Source organism: Hoplias malabaricus, chromosome 16 (assembly GCF_029633855.1).
Source record: "Hoplias malabaricus isolate fHopMal1 chromosome 16, fHopMal1.hap1, whole genome shotgun sequence".
NCBI lineage: Eukaryota > Metazoa > Chordata > Actinopteri > Characiformes > Erythrinidae > Hoplias > Hoplias malabaricus.
In genome coordinates, this window is record NC_089815.1 from 9776206 (window position 1) to 9794537 (window position 18332).

The following is an 18332-nucleotide window of genomic DNA, read 5'->3' on the forward strand; positions in this document are numbered from 1 at the left end:
AATATTAATTCAGGTTTGTTTCCTGTCTGTCTAGTTTTGATTAGCTACTAACTAAATCAGAGAGTAAGGATGAAAATTACAATAATGGGCATGTAATAGGCAAGTCTTTCTATGTTTTGTGTCTTTTTGTCATGTGATTTTTCTCTTGGTTCCAAACTTAAAGGCAGATGACACTTATATGCAACTGAAGAAGGACCTGGAGTATCTGGACCTCAAGGTGGGTCCTTGGTGAATCTGCCTTTATTTCCCTTTTTGTTTCTTTGCTCTCTCTCTCTCTCTCTCTCTCTCTCTCTCTCTCTCTCATTGTTCCACTGCTTTCAGTGTCTACCACTGCTTTTGCTGTCTTTTTTGTAGTACTGACTGCATTAGTCTCTTCCTTCTGCAAAACACGAAGGTGTTTTTTTATTTATTTATGATTTATGAATTATGATTATGGCGTCTTAATCATTTTTGAAATCTCAAGGAACTAATGCATTCTATAGCGTATTAGGGCTTATTTTTCATGTAGGCCTACATATGTGCGTCCTCATGAACAGGCTGGTTTTGACCCAAGATCAGAGCACTTCGCCCTGACGTGTTAAAGTATAAAGAGAATTATTGGCCTATACATGTGCAGAGCTGAAGAGACAGCTATGTTCTCTGTGCTGCGGTGTTCCGCTCGATGCCATTGCTACCTGGAATTGAAGGTCAGGAGAGCGGTTAGATGATGAAAAGCCCATTTGAAATGAATTTGCCTCTTTTTTTCCTGTCAGCAATGGCCTTAAATGCCTTTAAATCCTCTGCTCTTAATTGGCTTCGAATACCTTTTTCTATCTTTTCTTCTATTTTTTTTTTAAACTAACTTGTCACACCATGTTCACCAGAATATTTTGTCCCACTTCATATAGACAGTTAAATAGAGAGTCTCTGTAATCAAATAAATGTCAATTGATGAGGGTTTTTTTTCACCTGCACACCTTAGCAGTTACATATTTGTCACATACAGCGGTGCACTGACCTCTATTGTCATTACATCCATAAGAGGAGAATTGAAAAATTCACACACCAAATATTTGGAATGCTTTTCAATACTTTTGCAAATACTTTGAGCCTGCTTTATCCGTTCTATTATTTACGTGACCTACACCAGTGATAAAGTGCCTATTCTCTGAGCCCTGTCAGTTAGAGTGGAGCTTTTAATCCTCGTGACCTAACAGCACCTTTTATCTTCATTTCAAACAGATGAAACATATTGAACCGCTCATCCGTTTGGTTCACAGTGTCTTACAAAACTCCACTCCAGGAAGTGGGTCCAGGCTGAGTGTAAGGATTGTGCCTGTATCGTAGTATTTTTCTATACGGCTTCATACCTCTTTGACTGTACAGTGTCTCCTGCTGGATCATTAATATTGTGCATATAGTGGTAGAGTGTCTATGGACTGTCATATTCTGTGGCGTTCACTGATGTCTCTTTTGCATGTGGTATTTATTTTATAAAGCTTATGCCTACTGCCATATGGAGAGGAATGGGCCCTCGAAAAATATAAATACTATTCCAATTACCAAAACTTATTTGCTATAAATATTTCCAGGTAAGATTGGAAATATGTGGCTGTTTTAATATTATTATATTTAATATTTGTATTATTATTTAGCTAGTTATTGCCGACACTACTATATTTAGGAATGTGGTGAAATTTAGAATCAGTACACATGGTATCAGTGTAATATTATTTTATTCATACTATTTCCATGGTTCCTAAATATTCTGGAATATAATGGCTTGCTTTTCCTGGAAAATAACAATATTATTAGTAATTAACTGAATAAAAATAAATACACAATTTTTAATTAAACAAAAAAGTAATATCTCTCTTGTTTTTGTTTGAGGGGAGTTACCACATGGTTCATGAGAAATCTGTGGAACATATTGATACTGTGCCAGGGAAAACACTCTGGGTGGATCATTGTGGCTTCCCTAAGTGCCCATATTCCTCCAAAACAAGCTTCCCTCACACAGCTTCCAAAGCATTTTTTCCCAGTTGTTTTAAAATATTGTATTTTTTTGTCTTGTGCTTCGTGAATATTATGTCAAAACATGTCATGTGTTATTATGAGTTCAGCCTGGCTTGTTCTCAGTGTGCTGTGTAGTCTCAATGCTTCAAAGTCAATAATTAACTGCTGTCCTTTGAATAAATGCAGAGGTTTCTAGTTGTGATCGTGTTAGTGATTCCCTGCTTTAATATGTCCAGGGTTTGTCAATAGGATGAGCAGATAAGAATCAAAAGCAGATGTATTTGTGCAGTAGAAAAAAAAGAAAAACAACAAAAATATGAAGGACAAATAACACATAACACATCCTCCACAGGGAACACACGTAAATATGTTATTTTTCTGCACACAATTTGTGTTTATTTCTTTCAGAATTTTTGTATATTTATTTATTTTAACAAAATTAAAATGAAAAATTATCTAAACGCAACGGTTGCACATATCGCTTTTTAGCTCTGCATTGCAATTTGTTGAAGTATGTTATTAGTATATTTCCTCTGCATTCTTTATAACCCTATGCAATTTGTTTGGGATTTAATAGGTCACTGGACGCGACGTACTGAAAGACAGACCTCTGCGGCCAGTCAAAATCGCTGAAAGTGACGTAGATGTAAGTCTTACCATTTCTCATTATCATCTCTTCTCCTCCCTCACTCTCTCTCTCTCTCTCTCTCTCTCTCTCGCTCTCTCCTACTCCAGTTGCTCAGGCCACAACTTAAATCGATGTTTGCTCTATTCTCCCATTACTGTCCAAAGAATGAGTGAGTTTGGACTGTGCAGTTTGTTCGGGTAAACATAGTCATGTGAGGGAGACAAACAAACAGTGAATCACACCACTGGGACTCACACAGCACCGGCACCAAACTATACATCAGTCCTTTTATTCACAGTTTGCAATTTAAAGAGAAAAATACATGCTATGGGATTTTTATATTTTAAGCTCGTAAATTTTTCAGTTTGATTTTTGATCTCTCTCTCTCTCTCTCCTCTCATTTTCTGTCTCTCTCACTTTTCTATGATTCGAGGTAAATAAGCTGAAAGTCTTGACTTTTCATCATTAACATTGTTCCAGTTTAACAATTTATAAGAACTTTGCTGGTGAATTTATTGGCGTGATAAATTTTTAATGCTGTTAAAACAACAATATAGTGCAGTAAAATAAAAACAGCTTAATTATTTATCGGACGGCATGATAAATAGTGCAGAGTATAAACAGTCTCACACAGTGAAGCGAAGCCTGTAAATTAGGCATTTCTGCAAACTGTGTGTGTGTGTGTACATACACACACTATAACCCATTTTTTTGCAGAGCAGAGTCTGTTTGTTTCTGCAAAATAATGCCACCAGAATTGTCATGAGGAGCTTGGGGTTTATGGTAATGACAATGCGGAGAAAACACACCACAACAAGCCGTGCCTTTCGTTTGCCTGGAGAGTTCTGAACTGGTTTGTGCCTGTCTGACAGTGTGTCATTTTTATATCTTTATCTTATTTCTTCATTAGGTGAAACTGAGCAGATTATGTGAACAAGACAAAATCCTTCAGGAGCTGGAGGCCAGGATACGCACGCTGAAGGAGGACAAGGTCTGCCTCTTCACATTCCCCTACAAGCACCCCATTTCCACTCAAAATTATTACCACCATTAACATGCCTCACTCACTTGCGCTCTTTTTATCTCCTTCTTACTTTGTTTGTCTCTCACTTTCCCTCTGTGTCCTGCCTTTATCTTTATCTGTTTTTTCTTTCCTTCTCTGTCTCTTCTCATCCATGTCTTTTACTTCCCTTTGTCTCTCTGTCTCACTGTCTCTAACTCTGTCTCACCCTCACTCTCTGTCTCTCACTCCCTCTTCTGCCCACCCCCCCCCCCTCCCCTCCATGTAGGATAAGCTGGAGTCAGTTCTGGATGTTTCTCATCAGCAGATGGAGCAGTACATGGAGCAGCCATCTCACACGGAGAAGATTGCATATCAGCAGAGACTTTTGCAAGAAGATGTGGTGCACATACGCGCTGATATTTCACAAGCGTCCACAGTGAGACACACACACACACACACACACACACACACACACAGACTAATCAGCCATAACATTATGACCACCTCCTTGTGTCTACACTAACTTTCCGTTCTTTCAGCTCCACTGACCACACAAGAGTACTTTGTTGTTCCACAGTTACGGACTGTAGTCCATGTGTTGCTCTGCATACTTTGTTGCCTCATTCCACCTTGTTTTTGTGTGGGGCTACAGTTTTTGGCACTGGTATGAGGGAATCAGACAAAGCAATAACTTATAGTTTTTAAATCATCCTGAGAATAGTCCACAAACCAAAAACATCCAGCCAACGGCGTCCTGTGTTCACTAATGTAGGACTAGAGGACAACCAACACAAACTGTGCAGCAATAGATGAACTACTGTCCCTGACTTTACATCAGTAAGGTGGACAATCAAGGTAGGTGTGTGGAAGCTGTGTTTAAAATCTCTGAAAATCTGATCCACTCGTACCAACACAACCCAAACTAACACACCACCACCAGGTCAATGCAGCACAGAGAATGATTCACCACCCACATCATACCTGTTCTGTGGTGGCACTATTGGGGTTCTGACCAATGAAGGGCAGTGTGAAAGGGGGGTTATAAAGTATTCAGAGCAATAGACTGATTACAGTCATAAAGTGTAATGGCTTACGAGTGTGTGTGTGTATATATATAACATTATTATTCGTGTTTATACTTACACACATTTGCAATTTACAACTTTTCATTTTCTTTCTTTCTTTCTTTCTTTCTTTCTTTCTTTTTGTAAAATTCCAACACGCCCTATAGTGTCATCTTCAATTCTAAGTGTGGTTTTCTCACTTTACCCCTTTGACCGGCCTGTTGTATTGGTTTTACAGTATTTTGTGTCCTTCAATCTTACAGTATTACCGTGTGCATTTGTCAGAATTTAAGACCTCCAGTAGATCAGAATTATAATCCCAGGGAAGCAGTTATCCAGAGGAATAATTCAAAATTTAAACCTAACCTCATTCTTTGGTCAAAAAAAAATAAAATAAAAAGCAATGGCACATTTTTCTCTGAATGGTGTCTTCTTCCATTTCATAGCATTTCTACCTGCTCCTTGCGATCAGTGCTGGTCTACATTTCCTTGAATGACACTCATTCAGGCTTTTACAGAGAGCAGATGGAGTGTTAACAGAGCTGTGCGTTGTGTTGAGCAGGAGATGGAGAATGCCTGGAGTGAGTACAGAAGACTGGAAGCGGATGTGGAGCGTCTACGCTCAGCTCTGCAGGAGCAGATGAATCGCAGCAGCTCCACACAGGTCTGTACCATTACAGTTATACTGTGACAAGCACTGTCCTTGGCACTCAGTAAACCCTCTTTGTTATACTGATTTGCAATATATGTTTGTACTCTGCTGATACAAACAAATAGTTTTAGGTCTAAATCTACCATACAAATGAAAGTATGGTTACCTGGGTAAAATAAAAAAAAAGAAAACCTGAACAGTTTTTTAAAACTTTGTCCCCAGCATTATGCATGAATATTTTGTTAAATAAGAGAAAGGAGAAAGCATCTGGGCATGGCATTTTACATCTAGGAACAGATCCACTACATTTAATGTCATCGCAGACTAATATTAATGTTAAACACTGACAATTTAATATATGCACTGTACAGTATACACCAGTCAACCATTTGTATACTTTGTTAGCCCCCTTTCAACCCATCCTTCAATGGTCAGGACCGTCCATATTATGTTTATTCTATATTATGTTGTGCTGTGTTGTCCTCTCATGCACTCTGGCCTGTGCAGGAGAAAGCTCAGCTGAGGAAGGAGTTGTGGCGGATTGAGGATGTGATGGCCGGCCTGAGCTCCAGTAAAGCCAACTACAAAGTGACCATCGATTCTGTGCAGAACCCAGGTGAGCGTGGGACCATCCCCGCCATCACCCCCACGCACTGGAGTCATCACAGAGGTACTGAGACCACCCCTCCCACCCACCGCACACCTTCATGAGATTTCTTTTGTGGTTTCATTTCTCTCTCTCTCTCCCTCTCTCTCTTTCTCTTTTCCTCTCTCTCTCTCTCTCTCTTTCGCCCTCGCTCTGTGTGTCTGTGTGCTAGAGAGGAAACTTGTGCCTTCTATGTTGCCCCCGTCAGTGCCTTCTCTCTCTGTGTTGGAGCTGAAAGGTGCTCAGGCCAGCCCTCATCTCAGTTCAGCGCTGTCCGTCTCACAACCCCTTCACCACTCTCAAGCGCTCCACAAGCCAAAATGGGTGAGGGACAAAGACTTCAAAACCTTGGAAGTCTACCGTTATGATATTTTGTTTTGCTCAACATCTGACTTAAAGAATTAAAGAAAAATATAAAGTAGATTTATAAAGAAAAGTATATAGTGGTATCATTGATGAATTTTTGACTTAGTTATTGACGCTGATGTACTGCTTATATGCTGATTTGTACAAACTCTGTTTAGGCAGAAGAAGATGTCCCTCCCAGACCTCCTCTCCCGCACCTCTACAGTCCAGACGAGCACCCCCCGGCAGTGCCTCCTCTGCCCAAGGAAACCTCTGTCATTCGTCACACATCTGTCCGGGGTCTCAAGCGCCAGTCTGATGAACGTAAGCGAGACAGAGAGATTGGTCAATTCCCCAATGGGGACAATAAGGTCAGTGTATCATCTTAAATCTAATCTAATATTTATTATATGAGGTACTACTATAGTAATATGAATACTATAGAAGCAATCGAAACTTTTTCTGAATGGTTTTGCTGTTCTAAGTCACATTATATGGGTAACTTGTATATGGAGAAGTCTTTCACTAGCTGAAACTTGGACTCGTGTCAAGAATCATGGAGATAATGTTGCTTTTAATGAAAAACTGTGCTTAAAACAAGCAAAAATATCTGCCACTGAATAGAGAAATTTCTCTGTATAAAATCAATTAAATCAAGTAAAACTGTCTAGAAACATCTTGAATAATTTTATAATTTTCTTACTCATTATAACTAAATGAGAATTTTGAGATATATTGACTACATTTGAGAAGTTTTCACATATTTTGCAGTGCAGTTAGTAACTGGGATTTTTTCTGGAGATGCAGGTGGAATTACGGACATTTCTCAGTGAGCCTGAGCTGTTGGGAGTCATTGGTGCTTCAGGCCATGATGGAGGGTACCAGACTTTACCAAGTAGAGGTATATTACACAAACAATCTCCTCAAAAAATATCCAAAACAGACTCTTACACTAACAGTCGATCACGTGGAAATTTTGACAAATCTAGAATTTATGGACGACTGGATGAAGTGAACGTTAATGGTTTCTTTAAGACTATTTTAAGCAAAAAGTAAAATAAAATATTGAAATGCGCTCCTAGTTTGTCATCTTATTTCATCCAATACAATGTTTTACTAGGTCTGGCAGGCTCTTCTTCCAGGCTCAATCAGTCTACGAGCATCTCATCGTATGTCACTCTCAGAAGAGGAGCCACCATGCCCAGTTTGAAGGTAATATTTTTGGGGAAAATGCGTAATAAAAAGGGTACGTTGATTAACTTACATCTTTCAGCTGGCTGACTGTCACCACAAAACCCAGTGTGGCATTTTTCAGCAAATTGTAGTCCAAAATATCTATTAATTTGTGTGTAACATAATAGTTTGTTTTTGTTATCTATCTCTACCTTACTTCTGTTATAGTCACATGTATTGACGTGTCCCTACTCTCTGCAGGAAAGACCAAAGAGTGCCTTGGAGCGTCTGTACTCAGGCGAACCGGTGCATCAGCGCGGCCGCATGAGTGCTGAGGAGCAGCTTGAGAGGATGAAGCGCCATCAGAAAGCGCTGGTGCGCGAACGCAAGCGTACGCTCAGCCAAGGCGAGCGGCAAGCCTCCTCATCCCGCTCTGCCTCCTCTTCCTCACGCCCCGTCTCTGCTGACCTAGGATCAGTATGTTAGAGCACAGTCCATGTCACACACCTCCAAGATAATGCACGCTCACATTGTTAACACAGTTTCACCAATAGAGCTCTGTAGAGAAAACCGTTAGCTTTAGGGTTAGCATTAGGGAAACCAGCCGTTTGCTGATATAGTGGCTACTGCAGGTGAGTAGGTTTGTTAGGAAGTGTTGAGAGGTGCAGGTGAAGGAGAATAATTTACATATATAGAAGGTTTACGCTATGGAGCATTAAAGATGGACTTGAATATAGAAAAGAGCTACAACGAGCATCTATGCAATGACGTGCTATACACGGAGTTAAACCCAGTGCCTTGTTTTATTACTGTGCCAATGAAAATTTCAAAGACGTCCCATTTGTGAGAAGGTTATTTCAAGAAATAATGTTATGTACGTATGACGACATGTATATAAATCATGACACTGACCATTGTAATGTATGCACTGTTTAATGATGCCGTTAATGGCCTGACCTCTAAAGTGTGCTTATCCAGGCCAAAAGAATCACGTCTGTGTGGTTGTTTTTAGAGGCTTTTTGAATAAGACCTGATTTAATGTGATTAACACAAGATGTCTCTGATCTTTTTCACTGACACTAACACAGCCACTGAGAACTCTCTCAGCCTCTGCAGTGCTAACCCAATGCTGGGGAAAGGGCTAACTTTTCTGAAGGGGTTTTTCCACTGGTTGTTTTTCCAACCTCTTAGCAGTGCATCTCCCTGCTACAGTGTAACTGCAGATTAACCACAGCATAACACGGTACAACACAGTGCAACAAAGGACTTCAGGTGCAGCTGCTTCTACCCAGGTGTCATTGTGCTTATTTCATCCAGGAAAACTTGTTCCACTTAATATTTGTTACCATTAAACTCATAAAAATTATAACATTTATTTCAAATCTTGGCAACCTAAACACTATGCAGAATCATAATGATTTATTAATTAATACATTGCGTAGTTTGCAGATATGCTGCTTAGAAATCACACTTCCACCAACTAATTTCTGTCATTTTGTTCATTCCACTAATCCTCATCCTGCTTTTATTCTTTAAAAGTAAACATATTAATAGTTTTAAAATCACAGGCCTTATTCTCAGACATCTTGGCCTTGTTTTGTTTTGAATTGAAATGAAATTTTATATTTTAAATTGCATTTATATTTTAATGTGTACTGCACTATGAATGAACAGGATGAAGCACGTCTGCTTGGAATGAAAGAGTAACTTTCAATGTATGATTTTGAGTGCCATTGCGCCTTGGAAAGGCACATCATTCATATATATGTATAGAGGTGTACTATACAACTATACATGTATGCAGTGTCATCGAGCTCTCGCTGAGCATTGGCACCTCTTTCATCATTGTGTGCTAATAATAAGACACCTAACTGTAGCTTTATCTGCCCATGGAGTATCGACTGCACATCTCTACTCTTTTCTTCAACGTTTTTATGTAGATGTTTGCATGTAATAAATAAACACTTTGCTAATAAATAAACATGGTGTTCTTTTTCATTCCCCAAAGGTTGATAATATTCATACGATTTTTGCATGGAGCACTTTGTATCTAAGCACAATGATTCCTGGGATTTAAGCATGTCTGATAACGTTAAGATGTGAAAACCTGCATTTCTTTGTAGCAGTGATGCCCTTAAACATTTCCCAGCTTCGGTTCAGACTAAAAGCTTGTAAACTCGATTTAGTCACTGTTACATGTTGAAGAGGGAACAGGAAGGGCTTCTGTTAATGACGCCAATCCTTGCGGTTTATATCCAGTGGCTTTGTTATTGGTTTATCATTCCCCCTGCACATTTTTGTGGATGTGAGAAAGACTATTATAAACTGAATGCACGGAAGTAATTGAGCTTTCCGTTTGAGCTCCTTCGCAAATTGTCCATTTATGTACACCTTTTTTCTTTGCACTAGCACATTTTTTACCCCAAAGCTATTGACATTGAGACAAGAGGATGCTGTTTAAACTGTTTCCCTAAAAGGAGTGGTTTAGAGCATCTGTGTTTATGCTCTAAGATTTGTTTGTTAAACGATTTGTTCTATGCACACACGCACCTGGCTCGCATAAGAATGTCTCATCCACTCTGTGTTGAACTGAAATACCTAACTGTCCTTTTCCTATAAGGCTGGTGTTTACAAAGCCTGATCTGACTATTAACTGTTTGTGTGGGAGTCAGCCTGCTTTAGACCAGCTAGAGTACATCATAAACACACATTAAACTCTATTTAATTCTCAAATAAAGGTTTAGACTGATTTAGGGTTCTCCTCATAATGCCACAGTCTAAATAATCCCTTATTACCTTAATTTTGTTGTTTTTGTTTTTACTATTTCACATAATTTGACATGGTAAACAACCGCCTAGAAATAGTTTTAAAAAGTTATAATATTTTTTCCCTTTTCCTTTAAAGACACAAATGTAGGGTTTAAAAAAAAAAAGAAACAAGGTTCTGAACTTACATCAGCACAGGTCAAATGAACATGAGGCCTCTGAGCACTATGTGTATGTGTGTATTGTGCTCTTAGTGGAAGCGTGAGCAGGAGTTTGATTTGCAGCTACTAGAACGGGCAGTGCAGGGTGAAGAGAAACCGCCCGAGCACAAAGAGAGACAGCGCTCACACTCGGACGAATGGCTCACCTTACGCTCCACTCCTCCCAGAGAACTTGACCTGGAGCCCCTTGAATACCAACTGGACCTCAGCAAAGAGGTACTGTTCCTCATGAAGCCTCTCTGTGATTTTTTACGTACTGAATATCTGTTGTAATTTTCTTCTTCTTAAATTAATACACTGAAAAAATGAATGACACCTTCTGCTCAACATCATTTATAGTCATACTGGACTTTTGACTCTTTGGGGCTTTTTATGTGTAAATTTAAGCTTGGTGTGATTGATGCAGTAAATAGATTCTTGTTCTTCATCTCATGGCTGTGTAGCTGTCTAAGCCCGAGAAGGTGGCCATCCCGGAACGCTATTTGGACTTTGAACCGGAGGAACCGCTTAGCCCTCAGGAGATGGAGGCACGCCACCGCAAAGTGGAGCGTATTAAGAACATCTTAGCCAAGTCTAGGTAAATACCTTCTGGCTTAGTGACACTACTGTATGGTCCCCATTCTCTGATGAGGCCATGTACTTGGTTGAAATCATAAGGAATATTATGTGAAACAAAAAGAATGAGAGAAGTAGTTTTTCCAGTTTACCTGTGTGTGTTTCTGTTAGTGTGCAGAACATGCCTCTAGTTGTAGCAGTGGATAAGCCAGTGCTGTCAGACATGGACTCTGCTATTCAGGAACAGGAGAGGATCATCACTATGTCATACGCCCTGGCCTCTGAGGCCTCTCTGAAGAGCAAGCAGGTGGCAGGTAACCAGCGACTCATGCCCTCTCTTTTTGGATCTGTGTCTCAAATACACCCACTCTGCATTCACAAGGAGTGTCCACTCACTTTAGTGCACTGCATTTCCCACATGCGCACATGTTCACGCACCACTTTTTGACATTTACACTTAATGGAATGATTTCTTGCTCCAGACACGCAGATGTAGCTCTCAGACATCAGTGCTCAGTTCTGAAGAGCCCTCACTCAAACCAGTCAGCTCTACACTGGCAGTTCATGCTCTCCACACCTGCAGGACCCTCCTGCTGCGTAGACCTTTTTCAGAAGACTACCTAGAGATTCAACGTCAAATATATCATTAACACTTTGATCGTTAGAAGTTAAGGTAGTGGATCAGGGATAATGGGCATAAAAGCCCTTCAAAAATGATTTGTTAAATATTCGTTCAATGACAGTAGTGAAAACCCATGTCTATTTTCATATTAGCATCCAATAGATAACTACAAGAGATCTGCACATGGCCACGAATGAAAGATTGACGATGAAGGAGAAGGAAAGATCTGCGACCATGGAATTATACACAGCTCCTAATAAGAAAATATTATTCCTTATTAACTAGGATGCGTTGAGGGTATTCAGTTGCTAATTGTGAGCCGAGTCGAATCTCTCAGTCTGGGAGGAACTTCTTGATGAGGCCATTTTTCAGAGCTGGTCAATGACGGAGCTGAAGATGTACTGGGCCTCCCTCTCGTCCGTGTCCTGTGGCTGTGCTTTGAACATGTTTCTGAACTGGCATATAAAAGCAAGCCAGTGCACTTTTCATCTTTACTTTCTCACGCCGCACCCCTTGCTCTCTTCCCACTCTAACCTTCACAAGAACAGCCAACACTCCACTCTCTCTCTCTCTCTCTCTCTCTCTCTCTCCCTCTCTATCTTTCTTTCTCACCCCCTCTTTCTCTCAGTCACTGCCGTTCACGGCCTGTCTCTTCTGACGTGAATGGGGCTCTAATGGAGTCCGGTCGACACTCATCAGTGTGTTGGCATTGGAAGCAGATGTCAGGATGGATTACATGTGCGATCTCGTGTGTGAAGCAGTGGCAAGGTCCTGCTACACTGCTATTGGGAGGAGGGGAGTCCAAAGTAAGCTAGAATACAAACTCAGCGCCACTTTTGACAGCTGTCAAGATTTCAAGATGCTACATAGAAGTCTTTAAGTGTAATGTTTGAACATTGCCAGTGCTTAGCTGTGCTTTGAAATCTTAACAGTTATTACTAACAATCCTGTCTACGTCTCTGCTCCTCTTTAGCTTCTCCACAGGTTAACAGTCCCACAATGCTCCCTCCACCTCCACCACCTCCTCCTCTTCCTCCTCCCACTGCCACTCCAGCTGTGTCCTCCCCTCAACCACCTCCCCCTCCCCTAAGCAATGGATTTCACTACACCTTTGTCTAATCAAAGCAAACAAAAGTAAGGACTAACCTTCTAACCATTTAACAAGCTCCTACGCTTCGGCTGAGCTTTTCCCATGCATGTGTGTTGGTACATCGCATGCTTTCTGTTTCATAATGGCTCTGCAAAGCCTCAGCATACGCTGAGGATAACTGGAGTGCCCCCCTGTAGCCAGCTGCCTCCACATCTGGAGGAGGAGAAGTGTGTGAATTGTCTGCAAATTGGCTCTTGTGAGTATGCTAGGCAGCGATGCCGCAAAAAGAAGTTGATGCGGTCCAAACAAACGCTGCCATTCGTTAATTGTGCTGTAATTAACAAAGAGCTGGGGGTACCTTTTAATTCCGCACCTTGTTCTCACTTTTCTTGCATCTGCACTGCCAAACACCTCTTGCTTTGCCATCTGTAGACTGCTACAAAGCCGAAAAAAAAGAGTAAAATCTTATTATGTAACCTGCATGACACAATACAAACACAATGTTTTTTCTTGTGAATGCGCTTGTCTCCCAAGAGACACTTTATTCTTTCCCATGCTGCTCATTGACTTCTTAACTGGCCTTGCAGCCACAATTCATAGCACAGCACTCTCCCTGTGCAAGTTTCCGTTCCGCTGACTTTTGTAGGACACACTATTCTTTCCTCAAACTGCTCTTTTCCAGTTACACTCTTCCATCACTTTCACAGTGAAGTGTCATTTTTTGTAGAAAGTATTGAAATAGGTCGCCACATTGATGCAACAGGTAGTGTCGCTGCCACAGTAACTCCAGTGTCCTCAAGGTAGTGGGGACACTACCCCCCACTCAGATTGGTAGGTGGGTAGCCTATGTAGTTTGTGTCCAGTGTGAGTTCCTGCCTTATTTTCAGTTATTGTAACGAGTTTGCTCTGGACCTCATGTGACACTGAATAGAGTACAGTGTTTAAAGATGTTGAAAGAATGAATGTATTAAAACTATTAGCACATTAGCAGTGTCACTTGATTAAAATATTTAATTGTGTTTAATCATTTAAGTCCTCCACAATTATAAGCAATAAATAGCTGTTATTTTATTTCTCCAGAATCTGGATTTGTCACCGTTTCTAGCAAAACATTTCCATCATTTTCCTTTTAATTTTATAAATGCTTAGTAAACCAACAGGTTTTTTTAACAGGAAATTATATTTAGGTTATGAGAATAGTAAATAACATTTTACCTTAAACAATTAAAAGCCAAAAACCACAATGCCACAAAAGAGAAGACTGCTCTGTAGTCCTTGTTCCTGTGCAGCAAATTAGCCACAAACATCATTCACATGGACAAACTGAGATTTAAATATTTGAAAAAATGACCTCATTAACCATTTAACTTTGATATCGCCAAGTCATGTACACTATGATTTTGTCTTGGGTTTCCCTGTGATCACAGTGGTGTGCTGTTACCTTTGCTTGTGGATGTAATTTAACTCATTTTAATTTGTATGTCTCAACTGTGCATGCTATGAAAATATATTTGCTGAATGCATCAGTCAACATCTATTGCTGTTTCACACCTTGAAAGGGCAAAACATGCATTCACGGCATGAAATCAGCAACTGTATGGTATGGGCCTTGTCCTTGTACAGCCAAGGCATTTCAGCTTTGCTTTGTATTGTGTGCATTTGTGTGTGTGCACTTGTTGTTGTTGTTGTTTTTTTTTAACACTGCTGACTTCTTTGATTCAAACTTTTTTTTCTCCCACTGTGACATGCTGCATAGAGACAGGGGGAGTGGAGAATTTTTACCTGTCAACTATGTAGTAAGGTATAATGTTCTTCCAAACCCTTTAGTGTCTGCTAACTGTACTGTGAGCAAATGTCTTGTGATGGTGTACCCCATCATGTTTTCCATGATACACAGCTTAGACAACAACAAACTCTATTCACGAGTGGTAGCTACCCTGCAGTACATCTACCTCTTTGGTTTTTATATTTTTCTTTGCTGTTTTGTTCTTTCCTTGCAAATGTATTCTGAAGCCATTTTGTGACTGCGCGTAACTGTTTGTGAACATGTCATTGTCTATTACAGCCAAAGCTGTGTCTGGTCACTGAGGTGCTATCACATGACGAAAACCCACCCTGCATTCTTAGCAGCAGAGGAACTTCACCGCAGCTTGTCCCTCCCCATCCATTCTCCGCATTCTAAACAAGACGTTAGCGCATTTTGGACCGGGGATCGTTTTGGCAAACAAGGAGGACTTCAGATGCGCAACATTTTTGTAAAAGCTACACTGAAGCAAGTATTTTGTATAGGTCAAGGGCCTTTTGCTGTGGAAACTGCTGTGCACATACTATAACGTCTAACACACCTAATGGAGTGATATAGAACTTATTTTATACATATTATTGCACTTTTAACATGCACTGTACCATAGAGCAAATACTCATTAAAATGTCAAGGCTCTTGAGGATCAGAGTTTGAAGAGAAACTGTTGCAGAATATAGACAGGAGAAAGTGAGAGTGGTAGATACAGCTGGTACGTCAAATATTGATTGTATTTTTGTTGACTGAGATGCTATTCTTACACCAAATCACTTGAAATATTATTTTTCTTTCTCTAGCACTGCCAGTTTCCAGTTAGCTTGCCAAATGGGCTTTTGTTTTCCTTCTTGTTCCTTTTTTGTTTCTTTTAAAGGGGCTAACATTAAAAAATATTTTCAGAAATATTGTGGGAAGGGGATGGGAATACATGGCATACTTTTTTAAGAAAATGTAAATATTAAAGATATTAACAAATGATCTGTTTTCATTCTGTCCTGTCTCTGCAAATCCTGTAAGTATTTTTCAGCACATGAAAGTTGTTTAAATAGATTAATAAGAACGAAAGTGTTCTTCAGACATGTTTCAAAGTAAAGGTCGCCGGGCAGAGAATTCTGCTTCAAAGATTCTACCTTTATTGACACTAGAATTACACAGCGCTAGGTGAGTTAGCAACTCTCTCTGTCCCACAAATTTAATTAAGGTTTTTTGAAACATTTCTGTTCTTTTGTACTTTTCCCCTCCCTTTACATGAATAAAGAGATGAGGAGATAAAATGAGGAAAGAAAACCTTAATTTCAAAATTCCTTTGCTTTTGCTTTCGCTGAGGTGCCACAATAAGTTTTTTCTTCATTGCGCCGAGTAAGTACAAAGAATAAGTAGCCAACAAAATGTGCTCTCATCATAGTTCCAAGGATTCTCTTTGATATTTTTCATTGATTGCTTTGACCTCTTTACATTTATTTCTAAAGAGAATTCAACTGACAGAGGTGAACTTGGAATACAAAAATAAAGGTAGTGAGGGTGAAAAGACGTTATTGAAATGTTTCTTTAGTTCAAAGGTTCTCAGTTTAAAAGGGCATTTTTAATTCCCCATCTCTGTACCATCCACTGTGAAGGTTGATAGTATTAGCCTGCAACATGCTTGGCAATCAGCAGTACATAGATGTGGATTTTTTTTTTTATACATATTAACTCCACTGGTTGTCATGAAGCTCTTTTTATTGATCTGTTATGTAGCTATAGTCCTGCACATGGGAACCATTAAAAAACATTTTTTAAAGTGACCATTATTGGCATTGTGGCAGATTCCTTTAGTGGCGATGTTTACTTCAGTGGGAGCTTTTCACCGAGAGCCGGCCTGCGAGGCTGTTGGGCTACTTTGTGTTTCATGCCCCATGTGAGATCTTTATCTGTAATTGGGGAGTAATTACAGGCTCTCCTCTGCTGCGTCTTGTTCTTTGAAAGCACCTGCAAGACACGGCGCACCTCCCACTGCTCCACAGAGTAGGAGTTGCCACATCTCACTGCGTCTGATTAGGTGAAGTGAGAGGCGGACTCCGCAGTGTGTGATGTGTGTGTGTGTGTGTGTGTGTGCTCCTGGTGGGCATAAGAGTCTGATCACATCCGCTTTTCTGCTTATTTTGCAATAAACTGGCTGCTTTTTTTCCCCTCCTCCTGCAGAAATCCACCCAGGCCCATCCGCTGAGAATTGTGGCATTTCCATTTATCGATGTTTGGCTGCTGGTTCATATACATCTGTTATTCCACACTGCAGAACTTCAAAGAGAATGCAAAAAGCCTCCATTATGCTAATTCTGTGCTGTTCTGTTAAACGCGCAGAGTGACTAACACATTAATCCTTTACGGAATGTTTCACTCCAATTCAAAGAGGTGAGCTCCAATGAAAAGTATATAAGCAACTTGTTGCTTTGTGCTAAGGCGCCATAGACCAAGGAGTCAGTGGCATTGGGCAGAAAAATATTATCTTTGTTCTTATTCAATTTCAGTATTTGCACTGTGATGAAATTTCAATGGGCCGTCACATCACAAATGCCATTGTATTCATGACTTTAATCAAGTCATTTATGAATAGGCAGGGAGGCAAAATGAAATTTCCTTGAAAGTGAAGTGGGGGGGGGGGGTTGGGAGGTGTTGCATTTGAATTTTGAATACTGTCAATGTCCTTCATGTGAGCGAAAGAATGTCACCTTGAGAAGATTGGAAAAGTACAGTTTCGTGCATTCATCTCTGTGATTGCGAAGAAACCGTCCCTAGAACTGTGGTGACAGTCTACAATGCCTCAGCCGTTTGTACTTGCAGAGCTGCCAAACATTACTATTAAATTTACAGTTTAGTATAGGCCATTTGTCAATATTGACATGGACTAGGGTGGGGGGGGGGGGGGGTTTCTCTGCCTAAATACTCTCTGGTGAATTAATGGCGACTGTTAACTAAATGTCTAGGAACGACTGAATTAATTAGTGTGAAGTGCAGCATTTCCCCACGTCTCCATAAATTTGTCACATTGTGACTCGCGGAGATGCTTTTTGGGGAGCGCCTGAAATGACTCCATTCCCCAGAGGCCACCAGTTCAGTGGTGAAACTTGAGCTGAGGAAACCAGTCTGAACTCAGGACCCGTTCACCATCATCTTGAGTGGTTAAAGCTTATGAGTGTGAGTTTGAAGGCTTTAACTTGAGGCTCTGCCTCTTGCATTCCTGATAAGAGCTGACAAAAAGTCAAGCCCTAGAGGAAGTGAAGGCCTTGTGCACAGCTGTGGCACTAAAGTAAAAACCAGAGGAGAAACGTCCAGACACAGAGCTGAAGCGCAACAAAGATTCCATCTGAAGTTAAAGGGTTCAAGGGTAATCTCCACCTTGTCCTTATGGATGCATTTAAATCTGCTGTTTATAAGATGAATGTCAGAGATGAGTTACCTGAAAGCTATTGATTTAACTTGATGTCTGATAACTGCACCTTAATAATGCTATTTTTAGTTTTGTCAGACCATAGTATTGAGACTTGCAGAAGGAATAAATGTACGATACGTCTGTCTACTGGCTCACAGCTCTCTCCTTCTTAGATACCTACTATTGTTGAATAATATTCATTCTAATTAATGTTTCATTGCTTTGCGTTAATATTCAGTATTTCTGAGAGACTTGCTGCCTCTTTTTATGAAAATTGTATTAATTCAGTGTGGATTATTTTGTGTTATATTCATAATGAGGGCCACTGCTGGGCACTGGGTTCAAGACAGATCACATAAAGAAAT

At 40.2% G+C, this 18332-nt stretch overlaps 1 protein-coding gene across 10 annotated transcripts in view; it reads left to right on the forward strand.

The window, feature by feature from the left end:
* plekha7b (pleckstrin homology domain containing, family A member 7b) overlaps positions 1-15538 on the forward strand; it is a 116177-nt gene extending 100639 nt beyond the window's left edge. For 5 of the 10 annotated variants that reach the window (XR_010795744.1, XR_010795748.1, XR_010795746.1 and 2 more), the window contains 17 exons: positions 164-217; positions 2573-2641; positions 3534-3614; positions 3913-4062; positions 5253-5354; positions 5850-6012; positions 6161-6312; positions 6513-6704; positions 7141-7234; positions 7454-7545; positions 7768-7983; positions 10527-10709; positions 10937-11070; positions 11220-11362; positions 12644-12804; positions 14517-14561; positions 14826-15537. Coding sequence is in view for 3 of the 10 variants with exons in the window: in XM_066647595.1 (XP_066503692.1) it covers positions 164-217; positions 2573-2641; positions 3534-3614; positions 3913-4062; positions 5253-5354; positions 5850-6012; positions 6161-6312; positions 6513-6704; positions 7141-7234; positions 7454-7545; positions 7768-7983; positions 10527-10709; positions 10937-11070; positions 11220-11362; positions 12644-12789 (1971 nt within the window). In the remaining 7 variants the exon portion in view is untranslated. Of the gene's footprint in view, positions 1-163; positions 218-2572; positions 2642-3533; positions 3615-3912; positions 4063-5252; positions 5355-5849; positions 6013-6160; positions 6313-6512; positions 6705-7140; positions 7235-7453; positions 7546-7767; positions 9465-10526; positions 10710-10936; positions 11071-11219; positions 11363-12643; positions 12962-14516; positions 14562-14825 lie in introns of those variants that run through there. The other 5 variants (XR_010795745.1, XR_010795749.1, XM_066647596.1 and 2 more) reach the window with 5 other exon arrangements.
* The last annotated feature ends 2794 nt before the right edge of the window (positions 15539-18332 follow it).